The following is a 24,875-nucleotide window of genomic DNA, read 5'->3' on the forward strand; positions in this document are numbered from 1 at the left end:
TTCTTTCATCAAGTTGGTCTCTTAATCGAATTGATTAGGTGATCAATTTCTATTTGAAATTGCCCTCTCTTCAACCGTCTGCTGTGCCTGAGAATCTTTTTCTTCGTCTCCTTTTCGTTCCGTTCGTGTCTTCGTAACCTCTTATTATTCAGAGTTACGCTAATTACACTCCAATTAACCGCTCGAAAGATTCGCACTGTCAACCGAGTCTGGATGAACGATACAAAAGAGAGGAGGCTGGAAGTAAGGCGAACACAACGGCTTCGGGGTCCTTTCAGAATAATAAGATCCGTTAATAAAGGGAATAGGGGGCCATCGGAGTTTGGGAGAGGGGAGAGAGAGAGAGAGAGAGAGAGAGAGAGAGAGAGAGAGAGAGAGAGAGAGAGAGAGAGAGAGGAGGGAATACTGATGCACGGCTAGAATGCTCTTAACCAAGTAACTGTCATTTTGCTTTAAAGTGACACGAATGAAGCTCTTCGAAACTGTACTTCGTAACGGAGTAAAGGACGAAGGTGAAACGGTGAAACTTTACTTTTACATTTTACGTTGACATTCCTTGTTGCAAGCACGAGCAACTCTATGAACGGTCCCGGTATTATTTCCAAAACTGAAACTGAACTCAAAGACTTCGGTAAGATTGATCGTGTGTGACTGATTTCCAGTTACTTATATAGTATACCTACTGCTCCGAGATCGCTACTAAGCCTGGCTTTGCTCAGACAAGTTTCGAAATTTGAACTTGACAGAAGTGGAACTTGTTTCGAAGTTGAACTACGTGGCTTGTTTAAAACAGCCATGAGATCGACAAATTAAGATCAGTTCAACTCAATCCCAACAGCTGGTGGTGACTACTCTCTCAGCTTCAATGTGCCTCACATTCGGTCTCAACTTTGCCAGCGAACTTCTCATATTCACTGATCACTCAGCACGTGGTAGATAACATAAGCTAGCAAATTGATATTCGGGCTATGATGAGAAAAGTCAATGCAAATTGGCATGTATGAAATTTGAATGTTCTGAAATTCAGACACATTGCAGATTGGCTTCAAGGTCAAAAATATATGTCAAGTAATCCTCAAAATTTACGCAAATATGCAAAGAAAGATTTACAAAATACCATGACCTTATATCTATCGGAAACGAAAAACTAGCACAGAATTTTCCATAAAAACTTTCTAGAATAATGTCATTGTTCTGATTTTTAAAAAACATACAACGAGGTGTTTACAGTTAAAACGATGCGTTTTCGGTTTTTTTCCCGTATCGTGATAACTATCTAGTCAAGTGTGAGTAGATCACGTTTCGTTATCACTTTCCAATCCTGTGTTTTCGTCAAGTTTTTGTTTAAACATTTTTTTTGTTTTACACGACTGTTCGTCCCACGCATCTTTAATCTGAATTTACAAGGCTCGAATCGAACGCAAGCTGCAGAGTATATTTTTTTTTCACTCGGATGAATTATTTCTAGGGCGGTATGAGTTATTCGACGGATGAATTTTACCGCTGATTTACATTCGCAGATATTCGATTCGAGGATAATGTGTCCTGATGAATAATCTCGCGGTCTTGTACGCCTTACACGTTGCATCCGAAACCCGGCGTGAAACTTACTTGGCCGTACCGCTTTATCTATGGATATGTACACGCATATATTCGCTCCCACGTCCCATCGATTTCGGTCTGCCAGATACCGAAAACACTGCACCGTTTCTCCATAAAACCCTTAAATTACAATCGGACAATTCAAGGGGCACGGAAAAACGTGCCGGGGAAAAAAATTTGGAACAATATTTTCGTTTGTGCACAGTTTTCAATTCACACTACGTTAAATTTTTTCACTGTAGATTCAACCACATCTCTGTCACAATCATTGTAGCTAATGTGTCAATTAACGATCTTATTTGAAGGCGGAAAAAAATACCACTTATTCTAATTTATCGTTGAATAAGTATTTCAAGTTTTATAAGTTTACTTTGCTTTAGATGTTCTCGTTTTGCTATTTCTTTTGAGAACCAAACACTGATTTTCACTGTTCGACGAATACAAAAAATGTTTCTTCCCGATATCAATTATCATAGTTTTCCACCTCGCAAAGTTTATTTTTATATTTTTAATTTGCTAACATGTTAGAAATTAGTTTGGTATTTGACGGTGTGTGCCCATAAATTTGTTGCTTTCCAGGCTGTCTTAAGTGTTTATTGTAAAAATTTAATTTCATTAGAATAATCGATATATTTATCGCCGTGTATTTTCTCAAACAATTTTGATGTTTAAATGGATACTGTGGAGGAATCGATATACCGAGTGACTGCAGATTTTTGCTGTCAATTCATGCGCTTGTGACAAAAAATTGTACTAATCCTAAATACAAGAATATTGAAATCTCAATTCACGCGCTTTACGAGACTTGAAGTTCACTGAGAATCAAAGTGCAGCTATTTGGATTTTTCAACACTGATTAGATATCAATAACTGTATAACGACTAGGAATAAGAATTCTGGCTTTTCAGATGTTGATAGAACTGAAGTGAAATTCGATAAGTATTCCCGGCCAAAGATGTTCATGAATTATTCCTACTTTTACTCCGTCAGTTTTCATTCAGATCTTAGAGAAAGTAGAAAGAAATATCTAATTATAACGTCAAGAGAAACGCGACTATTAATACCGCGTTCTGTATAATTTGATAAAACGAAGCGAATACGAGAAATTCTCTTTCACGTTTGTCAATTTGAGCCGAGCGTGCTTGTTAATCCCGTTTTTCAATTTCCTGGCGCCGGATGGCTGCAGGTTCATGCAATTACCAGGCAAAGGAACAACTCACGGCCTCCAACGCAGCTCATATTCGTCGAAACTGTACACTTACAAATCCTCAAACACGTGCCATTTTGTTTCACCGTCCGTGTAATGAGCAACGAATCATCTGACTTGTAATCATAAAATTCATTCGTCACTTATTCTTGGTCAAAAGTTGTAGGAGTTTACGTAATTCAAATTTTACTTTGCGAAGAAAATTTTTCTAATCTTTATCATTTGTTTGTAATTTCATTCGTAGCGATCTCTCAGAGGAATCTTTTCTTTCTCGAACAATTTCGTAATAGTTTTATGCTCGATCATTTACCGACCGAAGACATCGACAAAATCGATCTTCACGTACGTAATATAATTAGTTTCAGAATTCCATCACTGATCCAGGGTTACAGGGTTTCTTTAAAAAGACGAACTAGTTTTGTTCATTTAAATTCCACAAAAGAGTTGTGAAAGAGTATCGAGTTATTCGGTAACGAACCTTTTCAACAAAAATTGGTAAATAAATCGAATGATCTCTTTTTCTTCTTGATAGTTTCAAAATAATCTTGCCGAAATTCTCATAAATTTCATCAACGGTAGTTCAAACATCAAGAGATGTCCGAATAGAATATCTTGCGAGAAATTTCTCTACATCAGGTTTCTTCAAAAATTGCTCCATCAGTTCCCGAACAACGATTATATACCTATACCTTTTTGAAAGAGGTGCCAAGCCATTCGCCACCAATATCACAAAGTACGTTGCAAGTAAGGATAATACATCCCGGCATGCCGATGGAACGTCGAATTTCCCGCTTTTCCAACTGTTACCAAAATAACGATCGCTCGGCATCTCATTCGCGGAGATGTTTATACACATACGTATGCAACGTACACGCGTTATCCGCTATCCTCATTTCTCGAGGAATGGTATTATAAAATGAGAAAAGACGGTGGCTCGTAGTGGCTGGCAAAGGGGGTTCGGGGGGCGGAGGTTGTAACCCCTCGGGGAGACATGCAATGACCATCAGCTTCGTATCTCAACCCACTTGACCCTCCCTGACTATCCCAGCTCCGGCCATGCTTGCGCGACGACGCCCCTCTTATCCGCGAAACCCTTTAGGCGTCAATTTCGAAGTCTTGCGCGTTATTGCTAGAGTCACTCCGACTCACCTTCCTCGCTCCCATTCTTCCGATCGCTCTTCTTACTTCTACTGTCCGGCGTTACCGTTACCATCGATCCATTTCACCGAGATCACCGTCTCTCGTAACAATAAGAGCGGCGAATGCTTATGGGGTGCAGAATATTTTACAACCTGTTTATAATACAGAATCAGTTTCACGTACACGATGTACATTCGATTCTTCTCTGGACATTTTTTTTTTCTCTTGTTACCGCATTGTTATAATTTCTACAACTATTTAACCCTTTCAGTGCCATAAGCCACTATAGTGGCACCATTTTTCTTTTTTTTTTTTTGTAATTTTTCACATACTCCATACAAAATCCTGATTGCATTTCCATTTTCACGTAAGACAACACTTAAACTTTGGAACGATTATGATTTTTTGTGAATCTATAATTGTTTATAATTGTTATAAAAAACGTATCCCAAAAAAAGAAACTCGGTTTCTTGAATGCAAATTCGTTATCGGCGAAATTTGACTATAAACGTGTACTAAAAACGCTTGGAATTCATTGATTGACAAACAGAGATCACAGAACGGCTATGAGATTTACCAAATTCAATACGTAGGGGTAGTTTTCGCCCTTCTTAGGGATGCATAGATAGTATTGGGGGTTGCACCTATTCTCGGCCTAGAATCCTACTGTTCCGAAATAAATATTCATAGATGTATAAGCCTCATCCAAGAACACTGTCTGAAACAATGTTGATAATTCACCCGTTTAGACCCAATTTGAGAGCTTGTTTTTAGTTTTATTGAATTTCTGACATTGAATTCGCATTCAGCGTCGGAAATTACGTAGGAAACGTATCAATGCGCTTCCGTGTCAGAAAAAAAAAGAAAACACAACTGAATTGCGTAACTGAAAGGGTTAAGGGAATGGATCCGAGAATATTGTCTCCATATTCGAGGTAGATTCGTGGAGCGATTTTTGAGGTATCGTGACACCACTAAACATGTCTCTCAGAAAAATGATCGACGATACTCTCAATAACAATGCTTTGTACAAATTGATTGTATCGAAGATATCACGCGAATGAAGTTTTAATATACATATATATATATATATACATAGAGGTACTTTTCGGTACAACAAACACCAATAAAATCGAATAACTGGTTCTCGAGTTGTATAAATTCCCAAAATTTTCCCACTTTTTCCGCCATCTACTCGTACTGTACACCCCCTTAAATTATTCTAATTTCATCCCCTTAGCTATCGATTCATCGACTCGGGTGTAAAAAGGTACACCAGGATCGGCGCACCGTTGTCTGTTTATATTCAGCTTAGGATACCGCCTGAAATTTGTATTCATCCGATATAGCTATCGGTTTTTCTATTCCATTTGTCGGAAGGTAAAAAGTCGGTAAGTCGGGCCATTCGCGGTGATTACCTTCGACGATCCTTCTCGCTTTTGCAGCCCCGCGAATGTGCGTGCAGCGAGCGTAGAGCGTGATATCAGGAGGTATACGTGGCGGTCACGGTGTGCAGGGTGCCTAAACCCTGGCCAAAAAGAGGACGAAACACGAATTAACCGGGCGCTGTGTGCTTCTGATTGCAGCGGTTTTTTTTCAAGGCTTTTTCATTGCCCCAAATGAATTATTCAGCAGGTCTCGCAAGCTCTCGCCGACTATTCTTTTCTCAGACGAAGAGGATCCTTCTCCGACTCTGCCCTCCTCTCTCTCTCTCACTCTCGTCCTCTCTTTCTCCATTTAAACAATTCGGCTCTATTTCTCCCCTATTTTTCTCCCGTAAAGCGTTCTATTTCCTACTTCGCTAAATATCTACCTTCAACCCCCGCGGCCATCGCTTTCTTCCCGATTCCTGTCACTCTTGAGACACCGCACTGACTCTCCGAGAATTCAAGAACCCTTAGATACTGTGTCTTATACTTTTGCTCGAAACGACTCGAAAGGAATCAAGACGAACAACTTGCCTGCAAGCTTAGATCCGACGATTTCACCGATCAAATTTCTCGCCCTTGATTTTATTACTGGAGTATGAAAGAACTCAAGAGTTGGATGAACGAAATTAGACGCGACAGCCGACTATCCTAAATCAGTTTCAGAATCGAGCAGATAATCGTTACAATTATATTACTAAAAATCTTGTGATAATAGAAAATCTATAAGCTGATAAAGTAAGGGAAAGGCGGACAGAAGAAACGATAGGGGAAAAACAAAAGAGAGGAAAAATTGTTGGGTGAACCGGGTTGCGTGGTGGCGACAAGTTACAATATCCTTTGCGAAGAACCTTTCTTTATTCTTGTGTCGTACATTTATTTTTCCAAGAGGCTTTGCTCGCAGAACTGCGGTCGGCGCGAAGGAAAGAACCGAGAATTGCAAAAAGGTTCGTTCAGGATCTGAAAGAAATTTCTTCCCTCACCCCTGCGCACTGCTTCTCCATACTTTATGCCACCATTGTGCCATTATCCCGGAGAAAATGTATTCTCTACAGATATCATCTCCACGTCACAAGGTAGGTACGCACGCTTGGCGTATAAATTACGGCATTTCTTTTTGTCTTTCCTTCTCTCTTTCGTTCCATCGATAGCCGAGAATATTTATTTGTCTATAAAAATAACCGTCAAATATGATTCGACGTTGCCGATGTATACAGGAATGCGAATTGCCTTCTTCGTACAGGCGGGTCTCGCAGGCGTAACTTCTTACAGCCGTCGTCTGTACCGCTTTTGAATAAAATGGTACGAAAATCGATGACTCACCTTCGAATTGAGGCAGAGACACGATACAGACGTGTTAGAAGAATAGCTTGCTTCGTCTGACAATGAATGGTCAGATCCATTGAACGAAAATAAAATTGAAGGAAAATAAAAAAAGGAAAAGTCAGCGAGCTTTCACGAAATAAGAAAGACCAAATTATACTTCAAATTTGAGAGAGGGTCTAACGAACTTCGAAACTGAAGCGTTGTATGAAAAAGTGAATCAATCATGGAGAAACAAAAAATTTGTGTCAACCCAGAATCCAAAAGGAGGAAACACATAAAACGAAATGACAGGGACAATAATATAAATGAAAGTATCTGCACGGTCGACGTTGAAGCTTTCCGTTGTAAATAGAAGAGAGAGAGAGAGAGAAAAAAAACTGGTATAAATTTGATGCAACTGATACAATATCTCTCGCATTGAACGTGCAGCTTGGAAAGCAAATATTTGGCAAATCGCGTACTTTCCTCAAACCCGAGGCACACTTTTCTTCCGTTGTTATTTACCCTCGTAAATTCACCGACTTCCTTATTTTTTTATTCAATCGCGCTTCGGTTTCCATTCCTCATCTTTCTATGGCTTTACTTGTACTCAATTTTTCAGAAGATATCCCAGATTTTCCGTACGGTTGACAGATGCTGAAGGCGGACCGATTCACGCGAGGTTCTTTATTCTCTTGTTTTGCGGAAACTTTTGAATACATTTTCCGCCATCGGCAATGGTCCTTTGCAAATGCGTGTTCCCAAAAATTTATTAACAAGTTTCAAAATATAATTACTCTCGTGAGATCTCGATCAACTTTTCATTATTCGATAAATATGGATTTAGCAGTTGTTGAGGTTGGCAAAAGCTGAAAATCGCACGATTAATATCAAAGGTGAAAGTTTAACTATATTCTAAAAGGGCTTATGACTAATTGATAATACCGTTAATTTTTTTCTCTCTGTTAATTTTTCACTGGACACAGATTTCCCTGAAGCCTTACCTGATGTAGTATTCTAACGGACCCCGAAGTTGAGCATGTCATAGAAAAATTAACTTCGAAACCATATCCGTACGACAAAGCATTGACGAAAAGAAGTTCTCAAATAGATGTTGGCCTGTCTTTTGCCAGTGAGAGTACCAACCGAAATATCGCAAATAATGGTGGAAAAGTAATGCGAAAACAGGAGCAAGGTTTCACAGTTATTTCAGAGTGGCAATGGCCATTAAGATCGCGGCTTATATTGGCCGACGAAGACGGATAGTCTCGTGTTGTAGCCAGCTATCAGGGATCAACGGTTAAGTTCGAGCGAGTTAACCTAGCCGAAGCGATATAACTAGCGGGTCGATTAGTATATCCGGCATAAATTTCCCGCACGAAAATCCGCCAGGTCGTTTTAATTGGGTTGAAGACGTTCGCAGGATCTGCAGAGTCAAGTTTGATAACGGATCCAGAGAAGCAATCCTCATCCTGCTCGAGACGTTTCTCGAATCCGACTTATACCCACTTTGTGTACAGATACACGGGCAAAATTTCGACAAGACAAATAACAATTATGTTTATTAACATCGAGAAGACATCGAGTTCCGTACAACAATAAGTAAACATACCGTGCGTACGATCTATAGAAACTTAAAAGTACCGACAGTCTCGTCCATCTTTGTCATTCCGGCAATTCAGTCCATTCTAAATCATTCTTGAACGGGATTAACGACGTTAAGTTAGACGTGATTCGTAAATAGTTATTTCCGCGCTGCGCGGAACGGAGATCAGCTTTTGCCAATCCTCTGAAAAATGCGCGCGTGTCTTGACATTTTCACAGCAGTAAAACTCTTCCTCACACTTGACATTTTCGCTCCGGAGGATTTTACACGTTCTAATAAGGAGGCTTTAAGTTTTATGGACGCCTTCGCGAGTTATTCCATTCCGTAACAAACTATGCGTCGCCGAATGGTTTTTGTTGGGTAACCGTGCTTGCGTATGAAATTCCGGGGTGAAAATTCAGTGGAAATTTCCTTACCCACATGAACGAGTCGCAATTCCATTCGCGTTGGTGGGTGAATCTTAATCAACCGTTCAATTGCCCCCGTGTTGAAAATTAGACGGTTTAATTCTGACCTTTATGAGCATTGAAACTAACTGCCGAAGTTATTTCACACGGGGGAAACGTCTCTGCGGATACAAGTAACTCATTCCCGGGACTTCGACTCCCTCAAAAGGACGGTTCGTCAAAGGGTATCCTCGCTTAGCCTTGACGACTGAAAACCGAGTTAGTCAAATATTTTGAAACTCTTGAAAGAGAAATAGATCCAGCAGCTTGCTCGTTGATACTTTCCTTTGATCAAGCTGCGATGCAGAACAACGAGTTTGAACCCAAAACGAAGGATATACCGACAGTTATAACCAATCGACGGAAATATTGAGCACATGCTGAGTGCCCCCTGGCAACTTTGGATAGCCACGGTATAGATCCATATTCCTCAGAGCGAGTTATGAACTTTCCGATACTTCCGATACTTCCGATATCTCGATAATAGTTTGCCTTGCAAAAGTTTTCCGACTGGGGTAATTAAATTTTTACTCTTGTTATTATTACTATTATTATTATTATTATTATTATTATTATTATTATTATTATTATTATCATTGCCCTTTTACTTCCTTCGTTCCAACAATTTCAACCGCCACGGTCTGGTGTTCAATTGAACCGAGGATCAGGGGCGAAGAGGAGAGCTCGCTTGGGGGCGGAAGTTGGCGGCGGTTGGATTATCTGTAACGACTTAACAGTGATCCTGGCTGGCTTTGGGTGAACGAGCCTGCCCGAATGGAAAAGGATATTGGACCTTGGAGGGCAGGCTAAGGCATGCAGCATTCTCTAAGCAAAGTTTCTGCGGCTGGGGGACCGAGATATTATTCAACGTGTTTACTCAGTTATTAACTTGGGGTCCATGTATTATACTCGGCATTAATCGTTGCCGCGCCGAGTGTACATATTGAAAATAATTTAATTAGAATGAAAAACCGGACCTACCCCCGTGAAACATGTACTCACGAATTCATATGTTAGATCGTTCATTCGTTATCTCGTAATCGGAAAACGCTTTGAACATCAAACGTTCATATTCCAAATTTTCTTGCGCTTTTGATCGGCATTGACGAACCGTTGAGTGAAACTTGTGTTCAATGACCTTCGGTAACTTGAATGGGTAGGAAAAAGTTAAGGAACTTAACTTGGAACGTTACGATAAACCAAGTGACTTTTCTGAAGGATGCTGCTCGTTTGTTTTTGTCAGCACTTCGAGCAATCGACATTTCCAGATTATTAGAACGGAGCATAAACGAATTTTTGTTTCATCATTCGTGAATATCTAGTACTTCAAGCTGATGGGATCAAGAATATAGCAAGATTGTGTCCGTTTACCTTGTCTTGGAATTGATTGCGATGAGAAAGTTATTGGGTACATTTTCTCCATGGAAAATTTCTCAAAATTATTATACGGCTTATCCAACCTGCGTGTGAGTAAATCACCACAGCGTTTGTAACGAAGTCAGTTTTACTTCTAGTGAGAATACGTGCGAGTCACTCGTTGAGAATTTTCTAAAATTCACCTTCCAAGTCATGCAACTCGTGCCTGAACTCGTGCGAGAATCTTGACGTCAAGAGTAGAACTCTCTAAGGAACGACACCTTTCTACCTTCCAATTATTGCTCTGCAGTCAGACTCGAGCCGAGTCTCTACACACCGGATGCCAGGGGTTTGCTGCAATCGTGCAGCTGCTCCTAAAACCTGAACTTCAGAGTTTGGAGTCTAGACTCTAGACAATACAAGACCGGTGCTGTCAACCTTTGAGAACCCGCTGCACCGAGCACACGTGAAAACGTAGTGCAGGTCGCACGCGCGAGTGGATGGCTAAATGTGTGTTGGGTCCTTGACTGCGGGCATGGATGTGAAGGCAAGAAGATCACGCCCATGCCATGTCGAGCCATGGGGATTTCGATGTTAATTTCAGCCATAGCGGTGTCGTGTACCGCTGTTCGTGCGACGGCATAAGGACGGAAAATTACAGATGTGAGAATTGCTGGTTTTACCATTTTTAGGCGGTTGCACGATCTCACGAACAAGTGCCTTGTGGGCGGATATGAAATCGTTGAAGCGTCGAGTTGAAAACCGGAGGAAATTAAAGGAAATAAAATACGAGGACCTTTCAACCTTCCGCCAGATTTTTTCAAGCACCCTGAATCATTTCTGAATTTTTCAACCAATCCAAAACTCGCTTCTACTGGCAGTTATTCATCGTCGACATTCGGGACATCCTCAAGTTTCCAATTTGCTCGAAATTCAAGGAGAAGCAAGATCATTTCATCATTTTCGATCGATGGTATCCTCGCAAGATGGGACACAGACATGGAATCTGAAATCGTTGACTTGAAAAACTTGCAGAATAATTGTAAGATGTTCAAGCTTCTGAACTTTGCGCGAGATAATTTAAGAAATTTTTAACAATCGTTAAACAGAATTGTTGCGCCGGTCAACGATGAACATTCGTATTTTCGTTAAGATGATTTCGAGGCGATGTTAAAACACGCGTGAAGAGAATTAAGCTGCGGAAGACCACGAAGAGCAAAGTTAACATTCAAGCGGCAAGATTTCGACCCGGTGCATGCATTATGCATGTATAAGCCGTACGAGTTTTCGCCAACCACGAATGCCCATTTCTACAACAATCCTGCGGTTTGACTAATTCAACACATCAACGTTCCGTTTCAGGGAATGGACTCCCGGCTATGAATTCTATTCGTGTGGCTCTGAGCTCACAGTCCCCGCACCTTATTTCAAAATCACGAAGCTCCAAAACGTGGACAACGAGGATTCGATGTTAGTGAATCAGTTGTTTTGTATCCAGGTTTTTCGTAGCAAAAGCGTCGTGGCACAGCGAATTTGGAAATTCGATCGCTTGTGTGAATTATAGGAATATGAGGTACAGTGGGTCGTTAGCTTGCATCATTTTCACGTTTTCTAGCAATCAATCAATCCAGCCTTCGTCTCGGAAAGGAATGAGAAACGAACCGAGTGTACCGGAAGAGAAACGACCACCTCGCGTTCCTTCCCATCGTTCGTTATCTTCGTTACAAACTAACACCGAAGACTGTCAACGATTTCACGATAAATTATACCTACATGTGTTCGGAAATATTTTCCTGAAATCAATAGATAAGGGTATAATTTAATAGGGGGTAAAAGTTAACTAGCTACAGTTATGACAATATCCAATTTAGTAAGAGAGTCACGTAGTTATCAATTTTATCGCGCATTAAAGTGAACGCTAATGATTTAGTGGCTCTTAAATCGTGGCTGCCTAATCTTGAGCAAGTAATCTTATCTAATACGTTGTTACTACTTGCTGGAATCGACGTATTTAATTCTAGTTGAAATTAGTCCTATCCTACTGGTAATAAAATCTGCTCAAATAACGATCAACATTAAAACTGGCATTCCAATATTAACATGCATTAATCTCATGACGAATAGTGAACAATTGGTAAATTAACGCAGGAAGAAATGAGTTAGAATATCACAAAACTATGACGAAAGGATGATCAAATTCGATAACCAATTACATGGTTCTGAGCCTTACTCGCTCTTTTTTTACGAGCGTTTAAAAATGTCCAAATACAAATTGCAATTTATCTGCAAGAAGGAAGAATTAAAAAAAAAAAATGAGAGAAACACTCACCAACCGGATCCAGACCACTTTTCCGGAAGTAGTTGGCTGCTGCTCGGGTGCAGCAGTGGTTACGGAAAAATTTCACACTGAATACTTTTCCAATTAACGCTCGTGGAAAATGGTTTGTAAATTTTAACGACCTGCAGCCGTTTAACTTGCGGTTCAACCGCTTTTGCCGGGACTAGATATCTCTGAAGGATTTTTACGCGCGTACAGCGAGGATAACGTACCGTGAAACGTGGCGAACCGGAGACGGGTTCCACAACTTTCGCGGCTTCGCACCGTAAGACATCCAATAGTATTGAAAATTGTCCTGCCTCGTTCGATCGGCGATTGGAAAGGAATCGCGTTCGAAAAGTGTCACCGAAGCGCCTAACTCCGATTCAACTCCACTAATTACGGGTAGAGTTGAGTGCTTGTCACAGCCAACGTCATCAGCAGTTCCCGATCTCGATGGTCCAGAATAGCGGAATAGAATTTCTGCAACTGGATAGTAGAGTTGCGCTTTCCAGTGAATGGCGAAAGCTAATTTCGTATGAAAGCGAGCAGACTCGGGAACCGTAAGAAGATTTCGACCAGTTGAACGAGCATAAGATCTCGCGTGTCGCTAGTTACACCGCAGTTTCGAGTTTGCTTTGAGGTATACGTACCTACCTTCTGTCGCTCAAGTCACTTACGTCGACCTGCAATCAACCCGAACTATGTACAACGCTTCTCTTTGAAGTAATCATGCCAAGACGACGCTGTTCGCCATCGCCTTCAGCACATCACGTTTCAAATGTCGTATCCCGGGCTGAATGGCTTCGCGTCAAAATTTACACTAGGTGTCCCTTGAAGCGAGCATATCTATGTTGGTACTACATGACGTCATTGTGGGTACTAAAAGGAATATTCAAGAGGTCACAAAGGTTTCATTGTGTGAAATCCTGTCGAAATCTGGGCTGATTGTTGTAATGGTATGACTGTAACAACGTTGCGATTATGTTGATAATGAGTGCGGTTAAGTTGAAATAGAAAAATACAAGATGCTACTCGTTTATTTTGTACCGTCTTCATTGTCAGTTGTTATCGCTACTGATCATCGATCTGTTGATTTCACCGTGGAAAACAGCTAAAACTGTTTGAGTTTGCGACAGATATCTGGCAGAATTAACTGTTTCGCGTTGTATCACTTGAATAATTAATATGCAATGTTATAACCGAATCAATAGCAGTTTGTAGCATATTGATTCTTTCACGACTAAAACGTACGGAATTTTTTTAACATTTTGTTCAAGTCGATGTTCAATTCGTCACGGTGACACTTGAGTCGGCGATTAAATCGGGAAAATAGGTATATGAACCCGAAAATCCAGGGTGAGCGCTGGAGTAAAGTAATCCTTTTTGGAACTGACAACTCTGTCACAAGGTTGTCTCGCTTCCAGAGTCTGAGTATTTCTTGTACTCGTACAGCGGTCGGAAACTTTCGCAGAGAGAGAATCCAAGGAGTTTAAAGTCTGTTTGTATTGTTACTCTTCGAGACTTGCATACGTTTTATCCGTCTTACAATTGTGCTTTATCCAGACAGGGTGACGGCGCCGACACGAGACATCGCGAGCTTTTATTGTCAGATATCCATGCTGAGAAATCCAAACTTCCAACCACTATTTTCAATGCCCATTCAGTTGGTGAACAATCTGCAGTACGAGTTTGCCAATCTTGATTACACGAATTTCATACACAATTTCGTGCAAGAATCGATCATGAAGATTGATAAACACACGACGCTAATTTTCTCTACTACAAATATTTGTTGTAAACAGACTCTCTAGATCGGTCATGTAGCTAAGATTTATCGTTAGTCTCAAAGTACGCTTACCAAGCTTATTTGGAACACCCGGCGTGCTTCGCTTATAATTTTTTGTCAGAAAATCCTCGTTACTTCCCGTGAATTTTACCATGGGCATATAATTTTAATAGTCAACCCTGCAAGCTGCAGTTCAAAGCTCGTTAAATCTGCGTAAAATTTTACCGTTCGCCACGGGCCAAGTTTATATATGTACACGTCTCTGGAGTTATAGAAGAGTGACAGTTGCTTATCGATTCGATTCCAATTTTATTACGGATCTGTCGTTATCGGTTAATGCTAGACGTCACGAGTTGACGGCCCTCCAGTTGCCCTATGGGGGATTATATGAACGGGGCATGGTGTTTGGACAGGGTGACAGTTCGGCCTCTGCAGTTTCTCTGACAGGCGTTATCTGCTGTCACGCTGCAGGAGGACGACTCTCGTCTCATCGGTACTTTCGCCGTATGCAGCCTCCTAATTTCGGTACGCAGAGCTCGTCGACTGCGATTCAAGTAGGAAAAAAACCTCTTCCGTCACTCTATCGCGTCAAGTTTATCCGCGACTGACGTCAAAAGACATTTCCAAAGACTTTAGTCCCGGCCACAGGCACTCGGATTACGGTTTTCTCTTCGGTATATACCCTGCACGGTGACCCAGACGTGCGACGCCGTTGACAACACCAGGAGGACAACTTACCAGGGCGAAGTTTCGCCATTGGACTGAGGTAAACTCACTCCGAGACGATACTGTCAAGTAACTCAATATACAGCTCTGTTTCTACTCAAGAGTTAAGCTTGACATAACACGATGGCGCACCTACAATGCACGCGTGCAACCCAACAACAATGCCGTCCTGTTTATTCGCCGCTTTGAGAGATCGGTTTGCTCGAAACTTATGCGAGAATTTGTACAAAGCTAACATTGGCGTACAGAGGAACGATTATGCGGGGCAGAATCAACTCAATTTGCGCTACTTTGCCAGGTGGATCGAGCTCATTTGTAGCTCGCGATTAATCTTCACCTAACAATGTGGAAATATATCGCGTATACACCGCTTTTTGTCCCTACTCTTTTAATTCGCCTTTTCTCGGTGTGTGAGGTATAGAATCTTCTGGATGATTTAATAACGCGTTGGATTTCCGGGGCGGTAGGTAAGCCAGCGCTCTGTACCCGGCTACATTAAATCTCGATTTACTTTTAAGTACTTCTAACGAGTTATCCTGACCAGCAGGAAATAACCCGGCAGTTTTCCTCCCTCGCGAATTAAACAACCGCGCCTAATTTTCACGCTATTTTATTCGGTCTTGTTAAGGGGTTACATGGGTTTTGAAATTTCAAGAAATTCATTGTTAAATATTTTTTTATCCAATAGTACAACTCGTCAAGAATATTTTTTCCAAAGTTTCAAGTCAATTGGAAACCTAAGAAACTGATTTTGCGTTGCAATTACCAAAAAAAGATCGACAATAGCGCAAAATGGTTACGCGTACTTCGTTTTTCGTAATTCCAACAATATTCAAACAGTTTTTTCAACGATATCTGTTTTACTCGATTTTTCCAGTTACTATAACAAATGAAATTTTTCTCGGTGTATATTTTTAAAGTCAGTGGCCACGATTTTTCAGAAACTAATGCACCAAACTTCTTAAAATTTTAAACACTTTTTTTACATAGGATTACTTAGTACTTGAACGAAAGTATTTTTTTTCTTCTTTGATCACAATTTATCTTACAAGGCAATGCATGGTGTAGATTTTACCTTAAATTGTACTTAGTTGCATACAACTCTGCTAAAAATTCAAATTAAAATTTTTTTTTTATGAATCCTTCGTCCAAGTGCAAGCTATACACACCTACTGACAGAAAATATTTGGTTTTTTGATTTCTGATAAGGCCAGCATGAGTTATCGTGTCCACCCTAAAAATACCGAGTCTCTGAAAACCAGTTCTGAGCGGCCGAATTTTCAAAATTTTTGAATGCAAGTTTTATGAAATGTTCAAATATTGTTCTCTCATATGCCGTAAGTTTGAATCTGATAATTCTTTTATTAAACTTTTAAAAAACTAGAGAACACATTTTTTTTAACCATCGAAACCCATATAACCCCTTAAAGAACCGTAACTGAAATTCACGCATTGACAATTGTGCCATTTTACTATCTTCTTTCCCTTTACGATTATCGTATACCTTTTATACCTTTATAAATCCCAGATCTACTGACCCCGGTGCGAATATTAATAGTTCATTTTGCTGGAGTCGAACCTCCGTCTAATGCCGAGGCGTGGGTGAACGATGGGCTGGTGTTATCATTGTTTTTCGCGAAGCAAACAAAATGAAGATAGAAGACAAATACACAAGAAGAAGAAAAAAGAAAGAACAGGGACTTCCTGGCACCGGGCTAAGCTTGACATTCCTGAGATTCTAGATCGTCGAGTCAGTTGCCATGCTACGAAGTGTCTTGTTTCGATCTGACCCTGAACTTCTGCCTTCCGAAGTGATCGATCCTTTTCCCACTTCTAAGATTCTTAGTGCCGAAACATTACCGTGGTAACAAGAACTCACAATATCCGCTGTCCATAGTTTTTCGGAATGTAGAGTTTGAATCAGGGTCGCAATTTTGAAAAGAAGTCGCAAATGGAAGTTCGAGGAAACTTCACGTCAAGCTCAAAAAACACGATCTTCGGACTGAGACAACTCTTCGCATTCTAATTCGATAGTTGAGTTGCTGAAATTTTTTACTGTTATATCTGCTTATCTCTCAAAATCTAATTTGTACGAGCAGCATCCTCGACAAGACTATTGAAGTTATTAATAACTTTTCGTCAGAGCTTAAAGTCTTACTTTAATCCTAAGTCCCTCGGTCATTGATTCAAATTTCGTGGGCTGTCATCCCTTATATAGAATATACGCAATTACCGATCCAATTTCCGTACCTAACTTATCAGCCAACCTGACATCATATAAACTCTTTCTAGTCGCCTAAGCCTCTTTCCGATATCTTTAAGATCTGATTTTCCGTTCAGGGAATATTGACCGATGCTAACGCGTAAGCTTCTTTGCGACTCGAAATGACGAACGGAATCTCTGTAGGTCGTATCGAAAATTATTCAGTTTCGATGCCCGCACGTTGAAGATATAAACGAGAATTTCGACCGCACGTTTTACGATGTTCAATATATTTCATATTCGTCAGACGTTTTCATTTCGTTGCAGAGATTCTTGCTAATCGCTAATTGCTCTGACCCGAAGAAAACGATATTCCACAAATTCTTTTCATTCAAGTTACCGCAATTGAAGCGTTTTATTGCATAAAGAGACCTGAGTCATTGTTTCAGCAATCTCGAGTTAATGGAGGCTGATGAATGTATTCGTGTAGTATAAGTGGAAGCTCCGGCAGTTGATCAGCCTCGCAAATGATACAACTGGGCCAAGTCTCGAGTGTTTGTACGACTGAAAGATAATTTAGACAATTATTACCATGCCTTTCAGCGCTAAAATACTGCAAGATTACAACATCTGGGCATCTTTACTCAACTGATTTCAACTCAAAATCTACTCTAAATCTAAGACAAGTATATGAAATAAATAATCTACGAACACTTTTCACTGGATAAGGTTGGCTAAGTGCAGAATTTTAACTCAATACATTCTTGTTATTCGTTTAAACAATCGAAGGAATAGTTTCAATTACATTTAAAAGAAAGACTGGATTAGACTTTTAGATTAAATTTTTAGAAAATCTTCAAACAATCTAACTCTTCTCTGCCCATTCTCGATATCAGAAAGTTTTTTACGTGCTCTCCCCGTTTGCATATTTTTTCTGCCAATATTTACCCCCGAAACATGAAAGCGACAGGGTTTCCATTGATTTCTGTTTTCAAAATTAATTACAGGTGACTCATAATCAGATTCGTCTGAAAAATGCGTCGTTGGATCGTTGAACAAACAACTCGAATCCCATGCGGATTCGATATCCCAAATAAGTTACTCTGCCTGCATGTGTACATCATGCGCACATACGTACGTAACGAAAAATGAGTTAAAATTGGAGATCCGCTAGAGCGAGAAAGCGAATTATGAATCCGGTCACGCTCGGTCGGCGCCGCCACATGCTCGTTTCAACCACCCTCCTGGGAACCCTTTTGCGAGCCGTCTAAAGGGTTGAGAGAATTTTCCGTGGCCGGGACAAGGAAACTCTTTTTCCGCCTTGTTCCAACACAGATCAGAGATCAAAAGTACCTTTATTCGACCATGATCTACAACTGTCACCGAATTCTGATCAATTACCAAAGGAGTTTATTTTTTCACTGTTTCAAGATTCACAAGCAGATAGCATGTATCATCCGTTGTACGAAGAAAAATTTTAGTAACATTTCCCCTCTAATCTTCAGACTTGGAATTAGACAGTTATTTTATATGCATAATATGTATGTTATGTGATATGTTTTAAACTAACACTTTAGATTCAAGTTTTCAAGCACTCCATATTTCCATTGTCGAAGATGTTTTTCACCGTGAGTTCATTACCGCGAAAATCGCTGCAAAGTTTCCAAAATCAAGACACCGTTTCTTGTGCCTTTTCGAAACATCAGGATGCGATAATGAAGCAGCAAAACTTAACAATATTGTGCAAAAGTAAAAACGTACACGATTAGCGTCGTTTTTAACAGACGTAACCTGATCCCTGCTAAGCTTTTGTCGGTGAAGGGTTGATGTTAGCTTACGTAGCTGCTGGTGATTTGTGAATAAGTATGTGTCTACACAAAAGCCGCAAGCGTGGAGCTTAATGATTCAATCTCTAATGGTGAGCATATAAAGTGGATTTTGCGGATGGGGAGTGACTCCATTACAGGGTAATAAGGATTGTTATGAAAATAACCCTTCAAGAGCAGAGGATCGGGTGCTGTGATCGTTAAACTTGACGCAAGCGAGCGAATTAAAGCACGCTTACGGATAAATTACTCGTTTCGATAGATGAGAAGGAGCAGGTTTTAACGAGACCTTGACTCGGGTTTCCGATCGCCTTGCGATCACGATTTTCGACAACCTTCCAACAGTCTCGGGTGTCACGCACCATTTCCCAACATTCGTTTTTGCGACATCACACATCGCGTCCTACGCGTCCTCACATACTTACCCTGTTTACGCGTCCCGTCTCTATCGTGGCTACGACTAAATATTTCAGGGCAACGGTAATCCGAGTTATTTATATATAGCCTGCCGTAGCACTTCGCGCCAAGGTTTCGTCGAGCCCTACTTAGCTGGGGATGAAATATTAACACGCCCTCACCGCTGGCATGTAACCCCCGTTTCCTGACGCGACCGACAATGAGCCGATATCGTGGGAAGATCAGTTTTCTAATGTGCCAAACACAACCTTAATCCATCAATCTTCGAAGCTATTAACGTTTACCATCGACGAGGATGTGTTCTTCACTTGTTGTTAGAGAACGACTTTGCTTCCGCATCGGAACGTTTAATGCCTTCTACTTTGAACTTGACTTGCTTGAGAAAAAGACAAGATTCGCGATTCGCGGCATGAATGACACGCTGTGCAGACCAGTAAAGTATTTGCAAATGAAAGTGAACAAATTTCTTTCGAAGAAGTTTCTGTTTCTCCGTACCTAATAGTTTTATCTGAAAAAACAACGTTTTGACTAAAATTTCAACATCGTTTTCTCTAAAGTTGATACGATACGTTCTTCTCTTCGTTGCGTTTCAAGTTTATCTAATGCATGGGATCCGTATACATACAATATAAATAAAAATTTTACTCACTTCTTGTGAATTCGGTGCAGGTTGAAGTCATCAAATTTCAGCTCGATAATTTCATCGAGTTGTCCAGTAAAGGTGTAGAGTAGACAGTCCAGGTTTGGTGGATACTTTTTTGGATAATCCGGCGAAGTGAAGGTTCCACCTTGTGGGCTGTACAAGCTGCTGTACACGACACAGGCACAACCTATTGGAAGAAAGAATATTTCAATCACATTCTGTCACCATATTGTTGTGCGGATATAAATGTATGCCACGAATATTATATTGATTTGTTAGTGATCGTTCGAGACTTGCGAGATTTTTAGTGTAATGGAACGGGAATCATTTATGCTATGATTACTAAATTCCCGTTTCTCTGTTTTCAGATAAGAATAAATTATTCTAATCACCTCGAAAATTAAGAGTTCAGTTTTCACTAGATCTCAATGCTTCAAGATCTAGAGAATCACCTCCAATTTTTTTCAGATGAACGTTTATGTGGATGTATGTGTATGTCTGTGATCAATTTATTTCTCCGACGATATCTCGAGAACAAGTTACTGGATTTCAATGCTTGTGTTCTAAATCGGCGCGGCTTTTCCGAAGTTCGAACTGATTGGGTTTTGGCTTTGATCGGTTCAGTACTTTTTGAATTATTTTAATAGTAAAATTACAGAAAAATAGTACGAAAATAATGATATCTCAATAATAAATTAATCGATTCGAAGGAAAAATCGTATCGTGAGATTTTTCGGATCGCTGATCACGAGTCTAGAATCAGATTTGTAAAATATGAATTTCGTTATGCAATATGCTGAAAAAAAACTATAAATATTTGTATTTTTGATGAAAATTGGTCCTTCAAGGTCTGTTGGGTGACCGATCACAAATCTGAGGTCAGATTTGTAAAATTCAAAATAGCGAATCCAATAAAGTGGGGAAAAAAACGAAAAATATTCGAATTTTGGTAGAAATTAATAGGCGGAGGTTTTTTGGGTTAGGTTAATAACGAATAATGAATCCAAGGTCGGGCTTCCAAAATTTGTAATGGTGGATCCGTTATAGTGGTTCAATACAGAAAAAAAAATCGCTATATTTTCATGTAATATGATACCTGAGGACTTTGAATCGCTAATCACGAATCTAAATTTGTAGTTCAAAATTCGAATTAGATACGAGCACTTTATTTTCTGTGAACTTGGAACCTGCAGTATGAAGACGGGAAGTTCGAGGGCTGGTTCACGACCAACCTAAAGTCGCGTATTCCGATATCAAGATCGATCAGTGATAAAACAAAACTTGGATATTTTGAAAATTTGGACTCCATGCTTAAAATATTGAATTTTCCTTTACTGAAATTCCACGTTTCGTGATGTAAATGTAAGAAAGTAATTATGAAGAATATCGGAAAAGTTGAGAAATAAAATAGCGTGGAGCAGCGTGGGGTAAGGAATGATCGTTTATTGGGATTGATCAGAACGCAAAGTATTAAACCGTATTAAATGTGTAGGCAAAGTCTGACACGTAGCTGAACGAGGCCAAACACGTTTTTTCGTCATAAATTTTTCCGATCACGTTTCGAAGGTGTATAAGAAGAATTTTCATGAAATGGTAAAATATGTACGTTCTCGTCTCTCCTTCCCGACATACATAGGCATGTACATCCGTATATTGAATGATTAAAGGCATCGATAATTCGCCTTCGAGTTATTCCCCGTTGTACGTATACGCTCCTCGTTTCCCGTTATCCACCAGACCGTGCCACGCTGGGAATTGCGAAAATTTAATTTCCTGTTTTTCAATTAACTCCCGTGTTATTTCACTAATTCCGCTCCACCCTCCGCAGCACCCTTCATCCTCCCCTATGATTCTCCCACGCTGCTCATATGTGACGTTGTAGATACGTGCCCGGGAAGTTTCTCCGAAACGTGTTTACCAAATGGATGTACGAATGCATGACGGAGTGTAATATCATTCGGTGCATGTCGGTTATTCGTCTTGTTTGAAGGAAAAATTTTCAAATTTCTCAAGTGCAACAGGACCGAATACAACAAATTTTTTTCTATGGTTTAATCGATGAAATCGAGATTTCCTTTTCACTAGAAATGCAAATGCACTAATGAGCCGACAGAGATCAGCAAGTTCGGTGTGTATCTGTACCAAAAGAAGAAAAAAATGCTCATTACTAGAAGAATAATAATCCTCGTGACTGTCTTTTCGACACGAATTTCTTCTCGGACCAACGATATTGGTGGTAGAAATTTAAGCAAAGAAAGATGAGAACAGAGGAGATGAAAATCGATTCCTTTATCCGGAAGTTCACTGCTACGTAATTTATGCACCTCGGCGTGGGTGGGAGGTAATCCCATTCGTATACTCGCTTCATACGTCGCACATGGTTTGATAGGGCACTACGACACACCAGTGCCCCAAACAATTTACACCCCATCTCGTATTAATCATAACGACTCCCAGTAGAGCTGAGGGGAATTTCGAAGTAGATCGAGGAATCGGCTCGGCCGATAATAAGTCACGTGTGTACTTCGGTATGTAAGTATTATATGCTCGTACGTGTAAGCTTCGGGTCATAAATGCTTGCGTAGGTGTGTGAGAGAGACGGCTGGTTACCGGGGAGTTACAAATATATTCTCCTAACGGTTACTCACACTTCTCGCTTTACGTCACTTTTTATACTCGCGTATTCTCATCTGTATTCAACCGTTTTTCGTTCGCGTACTTTCATTTTTATTGTTTCCTACCGTTCGTACGATTTGTCTGGATCGAGAAAGAACAGCCGTGGTTAAGGAGAAGGTAACGATTACCCTCATTACCTGATCCATTAAGATCCAAGCCGGCTGGCCCGTTGTACCTAAAGGTAATCCAAACAAACCAATTTATTAAGATGGCAACGTAATTAATCAGCCCCCTCGAAGCTATTTGAAAAACCAAATCCGGGACAGAAGGCGGTGACTTTATCTGCCCGTAAATTAATAGCGCTCCGGAACCACAAATTAGAGGGACTTTTAGTAAATTAGCAAAAAACCGATGCCCCTCCGCTTTTCACCCTCGCTGCCCGGTACTTGGTATAATTCTTTTACTCCGCTGCTTTGAAAAATGAATTAAAAAATGAATTTTGGTTTTTTCTCCCCTTCTTTCGTTCTCTCTCTCTCTCTCTCTCTCTCTCTCTCTTTTCGCATTTCACCTACTTCACCCTCTCTAGACAAAGCCCTCGGTCGAAGATTCACTTGAACCACCTAGACATAATTTCAGAAAGTACGTTAGTGAGCCTAATTTTTCTGCTCCAAGTTCCCACATTTGAAGGGTTGTTCGATGCCAGTTAATTCTGTGAAAATCTCAGTTTAAGCAAAACGAGTTTGCCTCTGATAAGAAAAATATACATTGACCATAATTTCGAACATGAGGAAATATAGCAGTCAATTTATACCTGAGGATAAATTTCATCCGCCATTTTGGGTAGCTTGGAAATGAATTTTTTACCCGTTTACCACTCCCAAAGTCACTACTGCCTAATATCCCTTGAACATAAGAAATCACTTAGTGCTCTGACTGAATGTGAAAGGGGTGAATCTATCTAGAAACGTAGAAGAAAATAACCGCGTTATGAGAAGCGCTAGCATAGAACAGAGTCGGGCACTGCTACTGCATAGGAACAGCGAGAAATACTTGGCTGCATCACAGCCAAGAGCAGACTTCCTGTTCGATCTGCATTCGTTCCTCCCACTTCTCCTCTTCTCCACTTCTCTTCTTTTCCCACGAATCTCAGACAGAGCTGTAGCTTAAGTCAAGCGCTTCGCTGCTTTTTGGACACCGAAATGCTTCTAGCAAAGTCGGAGAGGCGAGTAAAGGGATGAGAATATATAGAACCAAAAAACGAGAGCACGGAATTGAAGAAGTTTGTCAAACCGTCTCCGAGTGTACGTTGAAAATCATTCCCATCATCTTGCGACAAATCTTCTTACTCGACGGTTCGTTATACCACTCATAAAACGACGTTATAGTGTCTTGGGTCAGCAGACCCGGTCGGAGTGGGTGTGCGAAAAAGATTACGTTCATCGTTCCCCCTCTATGTGTCCGCGGTTTTGAATAAGCAGCGTCCAAGTTGTAGTTTGGAAATAAAATGAGAGTAACCAAACCGAAGGTTAGTTTCGTGCGGAGGAACGCCACGAGTGCGGAGGGTCCACTTCTCAGCTCTCGTAGCAACTTGTACAAGACGCAGTGAGCGTGAAAAAGTAAATAGCGCCTACGAAACGGATCGGCACACCGTCTTTGTGACCGAGGGTAAAACGCTTACAACACTTTTCAGCCCCTTCTCACAGACGAACCCCTGAGCATGGTATGTTCCTCTGGCGTTGCATGATCAGCTGTTACTCAAGACCCTTCCATCAGCCTTCTTCTGACAAGCACCGCCACCACCTGCCTCGTGATTATTCTTAGATCTCTCGCCTTGGCAACCTCGTACACGGACATGGCAGGTACGCCTTACCTGACCTCTGACCTATGACCTATGAACTTCAGCTCTGGTAGCTGCAGGTGCTTGCAGGCCGTAAGCGTCAACCTTACTGCGCGCAATCAAACGAATCGCAAAACCGTAAGTTGCTTCTCAATGTGGAAATACTCGATTCTTTTCATACTATCCTTCCAGTGAAGAGAGGACCAAGTTTCTATTTCCTCAATTTTCTACGTTGACAGTATATTTTGGATCGAGAACAGTCGAAGGGTCTCATCGTCAATAGTAATGATTGGCTCATTTTGTCGTTTCGATAACACTGGAGGATTTTTTAGCTTGAACGAAATAAATCAACCTCATACAACAATTTGCTGTCAAGAATAGGAAGGATGGTGAATTCTTGGAAACCTTGATT

At 40.6% G+C, this 24,875-nt stretch overlaps 1 protein-coding gene across 1 annotated transcript in view; it reads right to left on the reverse strand.

Moving 5' to 3' along the window:
• The window catches only part of LOC124177767 (suppressor of lurcher protein 1), a 354,466-nt gene that overhangs the window by 239,989 nt on the left and 89,602 nt on the right, over window positions 1-24,875 (reverse strand). The window contains exon 3 of the mRNA XM_046560556.1: window positions 20,017-20,197. Within this exon, the coding sequence (XP_046416512.1) occupies window positions 20,017-20,197 (181 nt within the window). The remainder of the gene's footprint in view (window positions 1-20,016; window positions 20,198-24,875) is intronic.

This window comes from Neodiprion fabricii, chromosome 1 (genome assembly GCF_021155785.1).
Source record: "Neodiprion fabricii isolate iyNeoFabr1 chromosome 1, iyNeoFabr1.1, whole genome shotgun sequence".
Lineage (NCBI taxonomy): Eukaryota > Metazoa > Arthropoda > Insecta > Hymenoptera > Diprionidae > Neodiprion > Neodiprion fabricii.